The 16,294-nt window shown below is 38.4% G+C and overlaps 1 protein-coding gene across 1 annotated transcript in view; it reads left to right on the top strand.

Moving 5' to 3' along the window:
* The window catches only part of PTDSS2 (phosphatidylserine synthase 2), a 46,591-nt gene that overhangs the window by 1,712 nt on the left and 28,585 nt on the right, over positions 1–16,294 (top strand). Inside the window, exons 2-3 of the mRNA XM_026114190.2 lie at positions 9,106–9,207; positions 15,816–15,898. Coding sequence (XP_025969975.2) covers positions 9,106–9,207; positions 15,816–15,898 — 185 coding nt within the window. The remainder of the gene's footprint in view (positions 1–9,105; positions 9,208–15,815; positions 15,899–16,294) is intronic.

Here is a 16,294-nt window from a genome sequence, read left to right as displayed (position 1 = left end):
CTGGATCTTCCTGAGGTCTGCCGAGTAGTGTCATCTTATAAATGGAAAATGGGTAAAACTGTCACTTTCTTATTGTCTTGCTGGTTGCTTTCTGATGGCTTAGAAACACCTAATGCTGTTTTTATCCTAGAGTCTCTCCTTTTGCACCTTTTTTTCTGTTGTGGTTATGTTGGCGCAGTGTGCAACCTGCTTGTTTTAGAAAAAGGAGTGTTTTTTTTTTTCTTTTAGAAGTACTAACATGCCACCTTTCTTTAGAGCAATTGTTGGCTAGTCCCTTCAAGGAGGAGGATATGGACAAGTGTGTCGTGCAGTGGTTCCTTAACACAGACTACAGGGCGGAGGGAGGCAAAAAAGCATGCAGGTTTCTCCTGCTAATAGCCAGGAGGTTAAACGCTTGTGAAAGCTTTTGGATTTTTCCTTTTGTTACTTTTGACCTGGGAACGACACTGTTGCATGTGCTTTGTTAGTGTATCCTTTGGTCATGACTCAACTTTTACTCTGAATAATCCTTATACCTTGCCCAAAGTAAGTATTTTGTTTCTATGGCCCTTGATGCTGTTCTCATGCCGTCTGTTAGGGATGTGGTCACAGAAAACTGACATTTAAGAGGGTAGATGCCCCCTCTTTTTGACCACATGAGCTATGTAGAAAGTACCTTTTCTTCTAGAAGCCCTAAAGCTAGGGGATAAGGTTACTCTTATGGCCTGCTCAGTTTGGAAAAAATTCAAGGATTTGGAACTTGTAAGTAAAGTAAGAAATCATTCTAGAAGTAATGTAGTATAATTTGCAAAGGTAGTTTACTGCTATAAATGCAGTCCTCTGGAAATGTGGTCCTTTTTAGCTGTTTGCCTACTCTTTTTAAAACATTTAAAAACTGTTTTTGGAAAATATTTTTGTGTTCTTACTCAGTCTTAATACAGTATTTTCCAGGCTAAAGTTATTTTAATTAAATTATGGGATCCTGCATGGTCAGTACTGTTACAGCTATCTGTCACGGGGAAAATCAAGCAAAGGAAGTGAGGAGCAGCTTTATAAAACAGCATCTTTTGTCCCCTACGCTAATTTCCAAACATCTATTACTATTAGAAAGGAGCTGGAAATATCCAGGTCTGCATGGTAAGCAGCTGTCCTAGGTGAATGTGTTCAATGCCATTCACAGGACATTTAAATGTTTCTCGCCTCTCCGGTTACAAAGTTAGCTTTCTGAATACAAACAAAGGACCTCTTTATGGCTGAGATTGACTTTTATTTTTTGTACAGTGAAGCATGCTAGATCTCATATTTGTACTGAGCTAACATGGGAAAATCATCAGTCTTTTGGTATCTGCCTGCAGAAGAATGACTGTCGGTTTATCTTACGTGTTCAACCTCATTATGCCAACCCATTTTGGTCTTGGATTATCAGTTTTGGATCATCTAGTTCAATCTTGTATATAGTTTTCTCTATAAAATTTTTGTGCTGCCATGAATTTCTGTATTACTTCCCAACTTGTCTTTAACCAAAGGATAGTCTCCAGCAAGGCATCCAGCCTTGATCTGAAGATGTCAGGAGCCAACAGTTGCATCTTTGCCACCATGTTGCATTGTGGCTCCATGGGTTAATTGCTTTTACTAAGCCTTACTTTAGTTTGAATTTAACTAGCTGTAATATCCTTTGTTGTTTCTTGGTGTGCTTTTCTCTGTCACAGTAAATAACTCTTAATCGCCATCATGTGGATATGATGTTGGCTGCTAAGGTCATGCGGTCTTAGTGTGACAGGAGAGATCGGCGGAGCTTGGGAGCTGAAAAAAAAAGGGAGGGAATGGTAGGTAGAACAGCCTGTGAGCTAGTACAGCTCTCATGGAAATTAATTCAGCCTGTTTGCTGCAAAAAGTGTAGAAATTGCATCTGAGGAAAAGATAGCCCGTAGATCCCTCTACCTAAGTGTTTCTCTGGCTGTATTCTGTATTATGGGAAATCTTTCTTGGTCACTAGCATGGTGTCATTTTTTCGGAAATGAGGATTAGTATGCAAACAAACCATTTCTGGAAATATAGGATTGGTATTCAAAACAAAGTTGTTACTTAGCCATTCCTTGCATATAGTTCTTATTGCTAAGAAACTAAGCTTACAGTAGCAAGAGGCTTTCTAAAAGGGCTCCTGGAGGAAGAGATGAATGATTTATTGGAAAGAGAGATACCAAGTGGGAAGATCTGCAAATTAGCATGAGCTTTTTTTCTTTACCCTCTTGTGGGGGTTACTGCGGCACTTTGAAGGGAGCATTCCTTAAGCTTGCTGGAAACTTGATGTTTGCTGCATTTTGTCACACTAAAAGCTGGCTGCTTTAAAGCAGGCCTTGGTGAGGTTCTGTATTTGCTTGATGTGTTCTTCTGATCCTCTACCTTGTCAGAGTTGACCAAGGGCTGAGTTTAAGCATGTTGCTTCGCTTAAACAGCGAAGTGGGAGGGTGGGGGGTGTTCGTTTGTTGGTTGGTTGGCTTTTGTATTTAGGTATGCCCTGGCGGTATCTGGTTGCTTGCTAGAACATCGAGGAGATAGTTGTACAATGTAACTAAGTCACTTTAGCCTGCTGGATATCTTAACTTTTCTGGCAGATGAAGTTAGCTGTCTACTGCAAATTGTGTTATTAAAAGATCAGTACCCTTTCCTGAAAGGAAAGAAGCCCGTAGTTCTAACAAGGAAGATAGAGGCCTAAATGGAGTATCTTTATGCAGAGATCTCATGAGTATTTAATGCCCCAAATGGGCTTTAGACCTAGTATTATTTCTCTATATTGTTTTCTTTTTTGTAAACATTTTCCAACATTTTTAAGGAGGACATGGGAAGAACTGGGTGCGAGTCAGCATGCACTTAGGGGTGCTGTTCTGGGGAGAGTGCGAAGATAGGCTGCCAGTAGCACAAGTTTTCAGTATTTGGTGAAATCAAAGGTTCAGCACGCCAGGAGTGCATAGGATTAATTTCATCCTGTGAAAATCACTTTCCTTGTAATAGTGTATCTCCTGGGCTAGAATGAATTTCTGTGTTGTTTTCTGTGTGTGCACTGTGATGGGAGGAGCTCTCTACACAGAGCTGCTTCAATACTGGTGCTTGAACTCTGGCTCATCAAAGCACTGTCATATGACTCAAATGCTACATCAGTTTACAAAACAAGCCATCAGCCTGAAAATTAACTCCATGCTTTTATGCAGTTAAACTTGGCATAAGGGCACCTTCCTTCTATTCACTTTTATTGCATTTTTTTTTCTTTAAAGACCTGCTCCTTAAGAAGACAACCTGTTGGTCTTCTCCTTGAGTGTTGTACCTTATCTGTAACACAAAATCTCATTGTCTTGGTGGAATCGTTTTAAACTAAAACTTGAAATAGAGGTATTGCAATAGGTTTGAAGTTTTACTTAAAAAGTGTTTATTATTAAAAACAGATCCTTTCTGAAGCTTTGGTTAACTTGCCAACTGTAGAAAAGATGAATGGAGATGCTGCTTTTTCTCTTCTCTCATTCAAAGGAAAATGACTAATTATTGAAGCAGTTTCCTTTTTAATCCATTATTCTAGTTTCTCTATGGAAGTATGTGCCATTGTACGTTTCTTATCAAGTGATCATTTTATGAGAGTCACCAACTTGTGTAAGTGGAAAAACTGATGGCAAGAGAAATGAATGTTACTATTTTAGAGTGTCACAAGTACGTACAGAAATGTAATCAGTGTTGTGTACTTTTACAGATGTACTGAAGACTTGTTAGTGGCCTAAGAATAGGTACTTTTTGATTATCTCTAAGGGTTTCCTAAGCTCTACCTTGTATTTTAAAACCTGCTTAAACTAATAGCTACATTTATTTTTGTTATGTTACAGATGGAGCTGCTTGGAGCTTTCAGGTAGTGTTGCAGCATAAAGTACATACATTGTTCTGGTTGCTGCTATTATTTTTGTGATCTGTGTGGATGACAGAGAAGGCAGAATAGGACAGCAAATGAGGGAGAGACCACAGGATATAACATATCCCTTTGTTTCACTGATTAGTTTGTTCAAGGTGTCTGTCTTTACAGAAAGTAGAAAACTTAGAAAGATCTATTTAATGAACAAAATCTGAGCTCAAGTAATAATGTTTTCAGCCAGTGTCCAGTTATTAGTCTTGTTCTGGAGATTAAATGTTTGTGGAAAGCCTGAAGTGAAATTGCCTAGTTGATATTAATTGCTTCAACTTACTCAGAGATGTATATTCTATCTCTGGCTAGCTCAAAGCAGCTCGCTTTATTTTCAACTTCCTGAAATTTTCAATTTCAGGCATTTTTACTGTCTTAGCTTTAACTGCATATTGACCTGAGGACTCGCATCACAAACTGGCATTTGAACTCCTATTTTTGAAAGGTTGACAGCTTCCTTTACTTTCATGGGCAGAGATCTTTTCGGTTGTGCATAACATGAACAGCTTAGTCTCATGTTTCTAATTTTGGGATGTATTTTCACGATTATGACTGAAGGTTGATTTTTTTCTTTCTTTTTTTTGTTGTTGAAGGTTTCTTGCTCTCTCTACCCAAAAAGACTAGTCAATTTTTTTAGGTTTGTGTCCCTGTTAATTAGGATTCTGATTTTGAATGTCAAAATGATGGTTTATTTAAAATTTTTTGTTATCTTTTGTTGTACCTCATTCTTCAGAGAAACTTAGTCAAATGCTGTACTGTTGTGAAAGTAACAGATTTGAAGTACTCGATTAATCATATTTTCTTATAATTCACACCACATATCTTTCAAAGTCGGATGATGTGTAGGTATATAGAGAGTGGAGAGCTTCGACATTGGTTCATCTGTTAAAAGTTTCTTTCCAAAATGCTTTTACAACTTTACCATTATTTGGAATCAAGAAAAATAATGTCATTATGAAAAAGCTGATGATGGGCTAAGATGGGGATAATTGCTTTGCTTCTATATAATGTGTTCTTGCTGACAGGTGCTTTTGCCAACGCTTCTGAACACGCTGAAGTGATGACTAGTATACGTTTTTGCTGACAGATTCTTTTTCTAGCAGTAGCTACTAATGAAAATTTTTAAACCAAAGAAGCAAACAATACGGGCTATTCTTTTGAGTTTTGTTACTCCTAAAAAGCCAATGAAATACACAAGATTTAAGAGGGAGAGGAAAAAGAGAAATCTTCTGCAGGTGTTTCTCAATGGCTCTTACTGTTTTTAATGTAATTAGTGCATCATCTATGGCAAATGAGGACATTAATGGAAAGAAATACGGAGTAAGGGTGTGGTCCAATTCACTTAAGCCGATTGTAGTTTGTGTTGGAGTTTGAAAGAGGTCATACAGTCTGCCCTGTCTGTCCTGCTGCTGCCTGGATGCGACTCCTTTCTTTGAGTTCAGAGAGCTGATCTGTCTGGAAAATAACCTCTCAAAAAGAAAAGATTCTTAAAAATTTCCCTAAGTCGTTTTTAGAGGGGAGGGAGGCGCTATGGAAGTGCTGATAGTTATTGTTTCTTGAAAAACGTGGAGTTTCTAAATGTGAAAGAAAAACTAATTACTATCAAAAAGTAAAGTTAGAAATGTACTGATCTCATTCTCTGGAAAAGCCCCCGCCACTTTTTAAGCTATAGCGGAGGAGAGAGGTAGCAAGTCAATGTTGCCTGTTGGACTAAGTTGCTCTTATTTGGCATTTAACTAGGTTACCAAGGCAAGTATTATTATTTTTTTAAATTGTCTTATTTCACTTAAGTACCCCAGTGAGCATGCTTCAATGGGGAAAGTGCTAGATATAAGATACTGAAAAATGTTAGTGCAGTAAAGTAAGCTACTTAATGTTATGTTTTTGTTGTTTGGCTTTTATTGCAAATTCTCTTTGACCTTACTGGCATTATGTATAGTTGCATGTATATCTTTCCAGGCACTAGTTTTGAGATTTTTCACATGAACATTTAGGAAGTTTTTTTCCACACAAAAACAAGGAGTTTGTACTCCTTGCCTTTGGTATACAGCCCAAATTCTCTTATAATTTCAAGGAGAAGATACACACTCTACTTAGCTTAGCTCTTTTCATGCTCCAAAGACTCCAAGCTAGGAGAACATAAGCCTTTCTGCCTAATTCCCTTAATGCTTACCTTGCAGCTGAGAACATCCACAGCGTTGCCTGCCTCTTGATGTATTACTTTAAAGTGTATGTGGAAAATAAAATAATCCCTTTTTATGCAGTTGAATTCATTTTGACTGATTTCACTCTTCACAAGTATTTCTGCCATTCATATTTCTGGCTACTGTAAATGCTTAATAGTTTCTCTTGTTTCATGTTATGGTGGATTTTCCACCCATCCCCACCCCACCTCCCAAGATGTGGAAAGATAGGGCGTGTATCTATGCTTGCATGCTTCATTTTTTTGCTCTGATGAGTAGGTTTGCGTGACGCTGTGCTAGCTCTAGTAGCTGTCATAACTTTGTCACTATTAGCATTTTTCTGGCTAGGGTTGTTAACTTGCTGTTTCCAGAAGAGAATCCAGTCTGAGAGGTCTTTCATTCTGGTTCCTGAACTTCATGCTGGACTGAGATTATATTTATGTGACTAAGCATCTTGAAAATTTTCTGCAGGAGAATCTTTCTTTGGTTGGAAATGAAGACTCAGCAAAAAGGGGATGATGAGATATACAGCTTCTTGTTTCCTATTAAACAGGGAAGCTTGCTAAATTTCAAGCTGAGGATTGTGGCATCAAAAATAGACCAGAGGCAGGGTGTGTGAAGCTCTCAAAGGCTGAATATTCACCTTGCTACAACCCCCCCCCCCCCCCCCCCCCCGCCACCGGGAAGAATAAAACTAGATCACCATTGTAGATGAGTTTCTCGGTGCATTTATCTAAGTGAGGGCATGCTATTAACTGATTTTTGGGGGGCAAACTACAGGACACTAAACACATTGGATAAGTAATTGGCTTACTATATATGTGCAGATTGACTATTTCTAGATTTATTGTAGTATCCTCTTAGATAGTCGTTAAAAAAAGTAAGTAATAAAACGAGGTATGAAATATAATGCATAGCCTTGCAATTAATGTAGCTTCTTTCTATGGTCAAAAAATAGGTGATTTTTATATTAATTACATACAGTTGCATGCAGTAAACAAGAGACCATATTCTGATTTAAGTGAATTTAGACCGTTGACTTCAATTCTCTGTTGTACCGTATCCTTTAAGAAAGGACTGTATATAGTTTTTCAGCTACTGCCAGGTTGCAAAATAGGCATTGAGTCATGTGACTGTTAAATGAATGTTAAGTATGTGATGTCTGAATCACCTGTTATTTGGCATCCTGCGAGGCAAGTCAAAGCGAAAATGCATCTGTTGAGCAGGAAGCTTGCTGTTGCGAAGTCCTTGCGTATTTTTTGACATATTGATTCCGTGCTAATTTTGAAAATATTTCTGTGTCCTTTTCTTCTTTCTGGAGTTGGTTAGTCTGTGTCCTCTGGACTGCGAGGAAGGATAGTGTTAAATACTGAATGCCTTTTTATCAGTGGCAGAAGAGGATTGCATCTGCTTATGAGGTATTGCATGTGTTTTCCAGTGGGATTAAAAGGATGCTGTGAGAGCTGGTTATATTTTGGATTAGAATGAACTTCAAATTGCAGTACAGAATAATGCTTTCTTTAACTTTCAGAGTGATTTTTAGGTTGATTATTGGGTTTGATGTTTAGAGACAGTGGACTTCTCAGAAATGCATGGTGAGCTCTGGCTTACCATGGACTGTATAACTTGAGGAAGTGAACTTGCTTTTTTGGTATAAAATGGAAATGCAATAGTAGCTTGTATTACAATACAACATAAAAGAAAAATGTAATGCTAGCAAATATGTACCCGTACTTGCTGCTTATAGTAATTTTCATTCACAGTTTTCTGTTCTCTAAGCTTGATGTTTTATACCCATGATATTTTAATGATTTGTGTTAAGAGAATGGTGTAGTCTTCTAAAACAGAGCTCGGTGTTTGTTTTGATCTTAAATGACTAGACTTTCCATGCTTTTGCTTCTGAGCTGAGGTCAGACAAGAGTTTTCAGCTGAAAATAATGAATGGCTTCTCATTATGTAAGGAATTTTCAACTTAAAAAAAAAAATGTTGCCACTGCATCATAAGAATATTGTGTGTCACATAATTAGTAGGTATTTGTTTATGCAGATCAACAAGCTGCAGTAAGATCTCTTCTGAACTCCTGGATCTGTCTCTGCTTACTTAGCTCTTTTTACTTTGACACACAAAGTGCTTTAACAATATTTGTGTAAGCAAATGAAGTTTCATGGATGAGGGCGCAAGAGCTTTTGCTGCATGTACGCTAGTTGTGCTCTGTCCGCACCAGAGTATCGCACCAGCAAGGCTGCACATTTTAACAGCGTAGTGGAACAACCCCCATAAGCCAGGCAAGCTTTTACATGCAGTTTTCCTGGCACAAACTTGTAGCCTTCGGTTTGAACTTGCTATTCAGATCTAAGATGAAATGAAACTGTAAGAATTACTGGAAACAAGGCAACTAGAGGGAACGCTGTAGTTCTTACAGTTGAAATTGTTCTCAGAGATTTTATATATATTTTTATATAATGACTAAATTTTTTTTGGTGTTTAATTTCCGTGGAGTGCATTCCTCTCTGTTTAGTCTTAAGAGTCTATTCAGTCTGCTGCTGTTTCTGTTGTTAATAGAGTATGTAATGAATTCGTGTAGCAGTACTTCATGTACCTTTGAATATATACCTGATAAATGGGGAAGAGATTTTACTTAATTTATCTTGAGATCTAGATATTACCACAATTGGTACTATTTTTTCCATTTCTGTTGTTCACTGGGCAAGCATTTGTACAAATTTTAAGTCGAAGAACTGAAGCGAAAATGAGCAAGACATCTCATTATGAGAGGCTTCTGTCACATGCTTGTGGATGATTGACTCATGACTAGTGCAAGCGCTAAATTCCTTATTTTCTGTATTGAACAATACAAATAATCTAACATGGCTGGAAAACATGAAACCGGTGTGTTAATATTGGCCATGGTCTAATCGTAGCCTTCCTGAGGCTTCACTGACCCAGGTAAAGACTGGGATTTTTTGCTTTCTGGTTTTAATTTTCTCCCTTCTAAATTTTAGGAGAGCTCACACCCTAACAGTCTTGTTCATCCTCACGTGTGCTCTGGGATACGTAACCTTGTTTGAAGAAACGCCACAAGATACAGCCTACAATACAAAAAGGTAAACAGTGTTTGAGAAAGTGTTCCTGGGTGGTGTATATTCGTAATGGGTAGCTGTGTGGTCAGATTACCTCATGGTAAATTAAGGTGCAAATTTACAGTATGGTAGCTGCTCTGGGATCTGCCTTTGTCTATGCTTTTAGCCTGTGGATAAGCTACCTGAAATGACCTTGCGTTAGCTTGCATGCATGCCCAAACCCTTAGAAACTGGCAGGACCAAACTTAAATGTGTAAGCTTCTTTGCTGCTGCTCTTTGAATTTAATTTCTAGTCAGTTTAGTGTTGCTCGCTGTCATAACTAGTCTCTGTGTGTGATTTAAAATGAAATGCAAAACTCCTCCAAAGCCTCAACGTACTGGATGTTTCTCTTTGGCAACTGTTCTAGCTCTTTTCCTTAAAATAACCTAACAGTCTAAATTATGTCTACAGTGACTAAATTTTTCTGACTTTGCTATTTATGTAAAATTGTGTTTGAGATTTTAATGCACATTTGGGTTGGAAATAAACGTGAGGATTTGTAGCTGAAAGGGAAACTCTTGGAAAATAAAAATGAAATGAGTCTTACTTGTGTGCTCCATTTCTACCATGATTTAAACCGATTAAACATAGTTGAACTTTTCTTCTTTATAAAGAAATACGGTAGGGGACAAAAAGGGGGAAGAAAAAGCAGTCTTTCTTCAATCTAAGTATATTTTAAGAATTAAGGGTTGCTTATAGGCTTCAAAATACCTGACTACTAACCATGAAAATCATTGTTTTCTACCTGTCTGGTTTCTTAAATATAACACTGACTAATTTCCCCCTTGCTGTTAAAAGTTTTTTTCCTACTTTTTTTTTCTTTTTCCTTTTCTAAAGCGTCTCGGGATATAGCATTCATTGTCATGGAGAAGCAGGAATTAGGGTATTTCCTGAGATAATCTGGGTTATTATTCTATCAGTTACACAACAGATGTAGTTAATATTCGCACTCATACATCTGTGCAGAGCTGAGGGTTTGTATCTTATGTGTGGGTGTAAAATGGAACAGGTTGGAACATAGTGCCTTGTCTGGAGCTGGGAAAATTTCTGAAACGTTTCAGTGTGAACAAATGCCATTTTATTCCTTGTTACAGCAATGAGTGTGTCTAGGCAAGAGATGGAGGTGTGCCACGGTAGTTTAAAATAAAGAAGGGGAAAAGCTGAAAGAGAAGTGATGACACCTAATTAGGGGATAATATAGATATGTAATAAGGTGACTCAGTGGAATATCCTATTTTGAGATTAGAGCCATTATGGCTTTAATAAAAACAAAACTAAAGAAGATTAACTATCAGATTAACCTTTCTTTCATGAAGTAAATGTTGCTTTCTGCAAGTTCAGTCCAGAGAATAGTATTTCCAGTAGTTAATAAGTTTAACAGCATTGTACTAAGTGATGAGTAGTGAATGTTCTCCGATGGCTTTGTATCACTGCTTGTAGAATATCACATGCAATATCTAGCTGCAAAAATACCTGAAAAGCAGCATCCTGGGAAGCGTATAAGGTCTTCCAAATATTGATTCAATACCATTTCTCTGTTTTTTAGAGATGCATCTCTGTTTCCATGCATGCTCTATCCTTGTGCTATTGCCATAGTCACTCTAGCCACGTGCCTTATTATGGCATTCTCACAGAAGAATTAGTTGAATGCATTCTCTTGTGGAGGACTGTTTCATCTTGAGTGCGTGATGGATATTTCCTGGCTAGTTACGCTTTCATGGGAGAAGTCTGGAAACTAACGTGTTCAGCTTTGGCGTTCATTTTGGGGGAGAATTGAACAGCTTGCTTGCATTTTAAACTACAATTTGGAATACAGCTTCTTGGCTGTTTACCACTTTGAGTCCAGCTGAGTTTCTGCCCTGCAGAAATTTTGGGATCTGAGATAGCAGTTGACTTAGCCAAAGCGTTACTTTATCCAAGGATATAAATCAATGCATGCATAACACAAGTCCTGTGTGCCTTTCCTGAGCTTTACCTCTATTGCCTTGGATCTGATTTATGAGATGGGAGGAACTGTCTATGTTAAGTCAACATACTCCTTGTGCTGAGTCACTTAAATCTCTTTTCTTTTCTAAGGTCTTTGAGAAAAAGTGATTTGCTGAGTGTAGCACCGTTAAGCATTAGGGATTCCAGCTCAGTTCATGTTCTGGCTGTTGTTCCTATCTTCTTTTGGATCTGTGCACCTGCTTCTCTGTTACATGTCACTGTTCCTGAGCAGTTTTATATGGCTCTCTAGGTGCACGTTTGAACAAAAAGAGGCTCTTCTGAGCAGGAGTAGGGTGGTCACAGTATGCAGAAGTATACCCACATCCTCAGTTTTCACCAAAAATTTTCAGCGTCTGTGACTTAAAACGCTTTCTCCTGCCCTAAGATATTTTTCAGTCCTAATGTAGAGCTGTTGTGTGTTGTGATCTAAAATTTTGGCCTGTCTGAGGTTCTTACTCTGTGCAAACACTTCATGGGAACACTTGCCTGCTTAATGAACATCAGTAGTTTTATTACAGCGTGTACAATCAGCAGTGTCTCTGGCTGTCATGCCTTTTTATTTCCAACTACTGCACAATGACAGTGGAGCAGTGTTTCAGTCCTTAGGTGCAGAGTCTAAATAAACACGTAAACCTCTGTCAAGCTCTTACTGAGAGATGCCAGAATGCTTGTAAACTGCATTAGGTGCTTAGGGAAAAATGTAACAGTAGCAAAATATACAAATTGCTGTGCTACCTGATGTTACTGTGTTTCCTGGGCTGGCTAAAGCAATAGGAGGTCATCTGAGGCTACCGTCTTCTCTCATTTCCTATAAAGGTGCTTCATCCAGTCACCTGTAGGAGCAGCTCAGCTGAGGGTGGGTGGCCGGATTCATGCAGTAAGTCCTCGGGAGAAATGATGCACAAAAATAAATAAGTAAATAATAAATAGATAAATAAGTAAATCTATTCAAAGTTTATTGGGATCATACACAAAGATGTTGACGTGATCATGCGATGTATGTGATTGGATTGTCTCTGTTCTAAAGACAGTTGAAAATTTACTTTGTTAGCCAGAGGGATGTTGCACTACAATAATCTGTCCAATCAATGAGAGTTTTTATTCACACAGTTACTCAGTATTTAAAGGAGCCTTGAAATTGTCCATCCCAACTGACAACTGTCAACTTCTCTCCTTCTGTTAGGCTTTCGGGAGAAGTTGACAGGACAGAGCTCCAGCTCTGAGGATATCTAATAACTGCCTTTATGTTCCGTGGCTTTGGAAAAAATCTACGTCTCCCAAATACTTATGCTGAGCAGAGGCGCTTTTTTTTTTTTTGGGGGGGGGGGGGGGATGCATTCAGGTTTAAAAAAATCCTGTACATAGCAGGGTTGTACTTTGAATTTCAAGCTGTAGAACAGTCTCTCTTCTAAGATGCCTTTCTACACTAGTTTTCTGAAATAACTGGTCACTGCATTTAGCCATGGTAACAAATGTAGGTATATGTGTATTTTCGAGTCGATGATCTTTAATTTCCTATCATCTGAACCTCCAGAAAGGTAAGGTAACAGGGAGGCTAAACCTCCATCTGCCAGTCTTCAGCTCTTGATTCATTAATGGGATTGTGCCAGTCATGCTCATGTAGATACAGCCAGAGAAAGGACAGGGAGCAAGAGCTGTGTAGTTAAAAGCCTAGGACAAAGGATGATATACAGATGCTCATAGACAGGATTCATTTGTCTTGTGTCTCTGAATCGACTCTTTTAAAATAACACAAACAATACCTTATTTGTACTAGTGAAACAGCTTCTGTGTTCACCATTTCTTCGTTTGGCTAAGTGCTAAAATTATTTTTGGCTAAGTGCTAAAATTATTTTTGTAGATGCTTTACTATTTAGCATCTTCCTGATGTGCCACTCAAGGAAATATATTAGCCATGTCCCTCCAGGCTATCTGCAGGAAGAGTTTGAAACAAACCTTGTATCCCTTTCAAGTCCTATAGCAGTTCTTATCTCAAGGCATGGTAAGCCAGCAGGACAAGATGCAGGTTAGCCTTTGAAAGCTTCATAAGGAGGCAGTATGGTGATGTCAAGGGGAGAAATCGAGTCACTGCAGGAAGAAAAGTTAAGGAGCTGGCATGGATGCTATGCAACATCATAATTTTCCTCAAAACTTCTCATGGTGAACTTAAAGTAAGATCATATAGCTGAAACCACAACTTATTTTGGTGCAACTCTTGTCAGTGGATTTTAGAGAAAGGAAGATAACTGTAAGTTCTCTTGGTGATTTAGATTCAAGTCATCCCTAGCTATGGGAAAATTACCTTCGCAAGGGGGTAAGACACTGACCCTGGACATCTTGGTTTGCGGTTGAGCATAATGATAGTGAACAGAGATGTGTATTGTTACATGAGACAGAATGCAGCCTATTCAGTTCAAATGTGATTTTATAGTCCTGTTATTTCCAAATGCAGAGCAGTGACTCAAAATGCAGAATGTTCTCATTATTTGAGAACAGCTGAGAACTTTTTTGGCTGCTTCATTTTGGAAAATCATGATGGAACGATCTATTAACAGTTTAATTCAGTAGCTAATTCTTTTTTTGCAACCAGTGTGTTTCCAAGTGTCATAAAGCCAGCAAAACAGCTGGGTTACATCTGTTAAATAAACCCCATTTTCTTGAAGCACCAACTTCTTATACTTAGAGTCACAAAATAGTTGTCATCGATTCTCATATTTTCTATTTTGGAAGAAGTATTTAAAGCATAGTCTGATATTGCTGCTTTGTACTTACTAGCTCCCAAACTGTATTGTGTCTCTTCTTTACTAGTTGGTGACAGTGCTGCCTATCTAAAGACAGGCTGCTGGTATGTAACAGATTTTCTAAATAAAGGCAGACTTATTAGGCTGCCAACAGAGCCATTGTATTTACAGTCAAGAGCCACATTAGCTGTAAACATGACCTACACTTACCTGTCAGTGTAGTAAAGTGTTTATCAATTATCTGTAATTCTTTAGCCAGCTCTCAGGAAGCTATTACGAGAAAGCATGAAAGTTGTTGGGTGTTCAAATGTAGAAAACCTAGCCTTTTAGACTGCGTTTTCATCCATTATACCATTTCATCCATTAAGACCAAAGGAACATATTTGTGTATAGATTATGGGACTCTGTCTTCATGAAAAACAAATGGTGACCCCTGAAAAAGAAATGCTGTTTTGTACCTGCGAGATGTTTAAAATCCAGAGTACCCCAGGGGAATTTTAAATTGATACTGGTACTTTGAAATTAACCACTAGACCTCATCCACCTAACTCTCATCTCACTCTCTTCAGGTCTGTTGTGTACTAAATGTCTGGGGTTCCTGCCAGTAAGGCTTAGGTGTTCAGGCATGAGTACTTGCACTTCTCATTTTTGTTTTGGTTGCAAAACAAAAATTTGTTTTAAAACATGCTGTATGTAATCAGCAGAGTTCAAATTCTAGGTCTTGAATGTTGCTTGTTCAGTTTGTTGTTCCTCTTGGAACAATGTGCTCTTGGAGCCAGCTGTCTACCTTTAAGGGATGGATCCATTTCCATTTTACCATTAAACTGATGAATTTAGCCTTAAATGGAGGCTGCTCTACGCCTTCCTTGAGCGAGTGGTGAGCTGACCTAACTAAAAACTAATTTCTTTTTTCCTAGGTTAGTTTTTAGCCAAATCAATCCTTGCACCATCTTGTTCTGGTCATGAAATACTGCCTCCAGGAAGGAGGAAGAGGGCAGGATTGTGACAGTCCTCACTTGGGACTTGCGATGCTGTGAAACTAAACATTAACTGAGGATGAGAGAAAACTGTACGGAGCTGGCTGAGGGTGCTGGGATGAGGTTGTAGGTCTTTGGGATACCTGGGCTTGTGGTCTGATTAACATCTCAGTTACAGGGGCTCTGTATTATATTTCCTGCTCTTGAAACAGCAGCAGTATTTGGTCTTATAAGCTTCTCCTTGTCTTTAGTTGACTAAAAATATGTTTTGAAGCAGTAACGAACAGGGAATTGGCTTTGTCATTACATTAATGACAGTTTGTCATTAAATTTCATTAAAGTTTTACTGGTGCAAGGAAAAGGTACTTCTCTAACCTGAGAGCTTTCTCCCCGCTGGATTTTAAGCATTTTACTGACAAACCAAGTATGAAAGCTTGTTAAAGATATAGGAAAGTGTTTGCCTCATTACACATCTTTTAAAGTGTAGCTTAATGATCATCTAAAGCCTAAGAATCATCACGTGGATCGGGGTTACTCTTTTGCTTTTGCTGGGTGAGTTTTCAGCCAGATCCAAATCGCGGTCTGGCTGGCTGGGTACTAGTAGCAATGACAGCAGAAGGGAGGGAATGGAAGTATGCAGTCGGTGGGGAAGAAGGGAGAGGGGTGGGCAGGTGAGTTTGGGGATTTGAGAGTGCGCAAGCGTCCTCAAAAGTATAGGAGTGTATACCAATTTCTCTGAAACACAATCTACAAAAGAAATCTGTTGGTGGCTGACATGTTTGGCAGCTAAGAAACAAAGACCAAACTGTTGACACTGAAGAATATAATTTACAATTTCATTAGGAAGATGAAGCAATATGAACAGTTTGTTTTGTTTTTCACTTTCAGAGGTATTGTTGCCAGTATTTTGGTTTTCTTATGTTTTGGAGTTACACAAGCTAAAGATGGACCATTTTCAAGACCTCATCCAGGTAATTTTAATCACTTAAGTTCCTCAAATATTTTTGATAAATTGAATGGTTTATGCTGAATATAAATATTTGTGTTGCTTGTAGAGGAGGTAAGTGGGAATTTAGATAACAATGTAAGTTGAAGACTGTGCATGTGTCACGTAGTCTTCCGGCTTTCACCCAGGTTTGAGGTACCTTCTTTGTAACTGATAGTATTTTACCAACCTATGCATAAAGGCAAGGGATTTGCTTAGTGGCACTTCTTCTCTTCCTCCTCACTCTTCTCAGAGCAGCCTGCTAAAACTCAGAGACTTTCCCAGCAGTGTAGTGATCATTCTGTGCTCTCATAAATCTGCTTGTAGCATAGGATTTCTTTGAATCTCCCTGTTCTGGCTTTCTGTTACTAAAGAAAAGTGT

Source organism: Dromaius novaehollandiae, chromosome 5, assembly GCF_036370855.1.
Source record: "Dromaius novaehollandiae isolate bDroNov1 chromosome 5, bDroNov1.hap1, whole genome shotgun sequence".
In the NCBI taxonomy this organism is placed as follows: domain Eukaryota; kingdom Metazoa; phylum Chordata; class Aves; order Casuariiformes; family Dromaiidae; genus Dromaius; species Dromaius novaehollandiae.
Note: the sequence above shows the minus strand (reverse complement) of the source record. Positions and strands in the feature narration are given on the sequence as shown.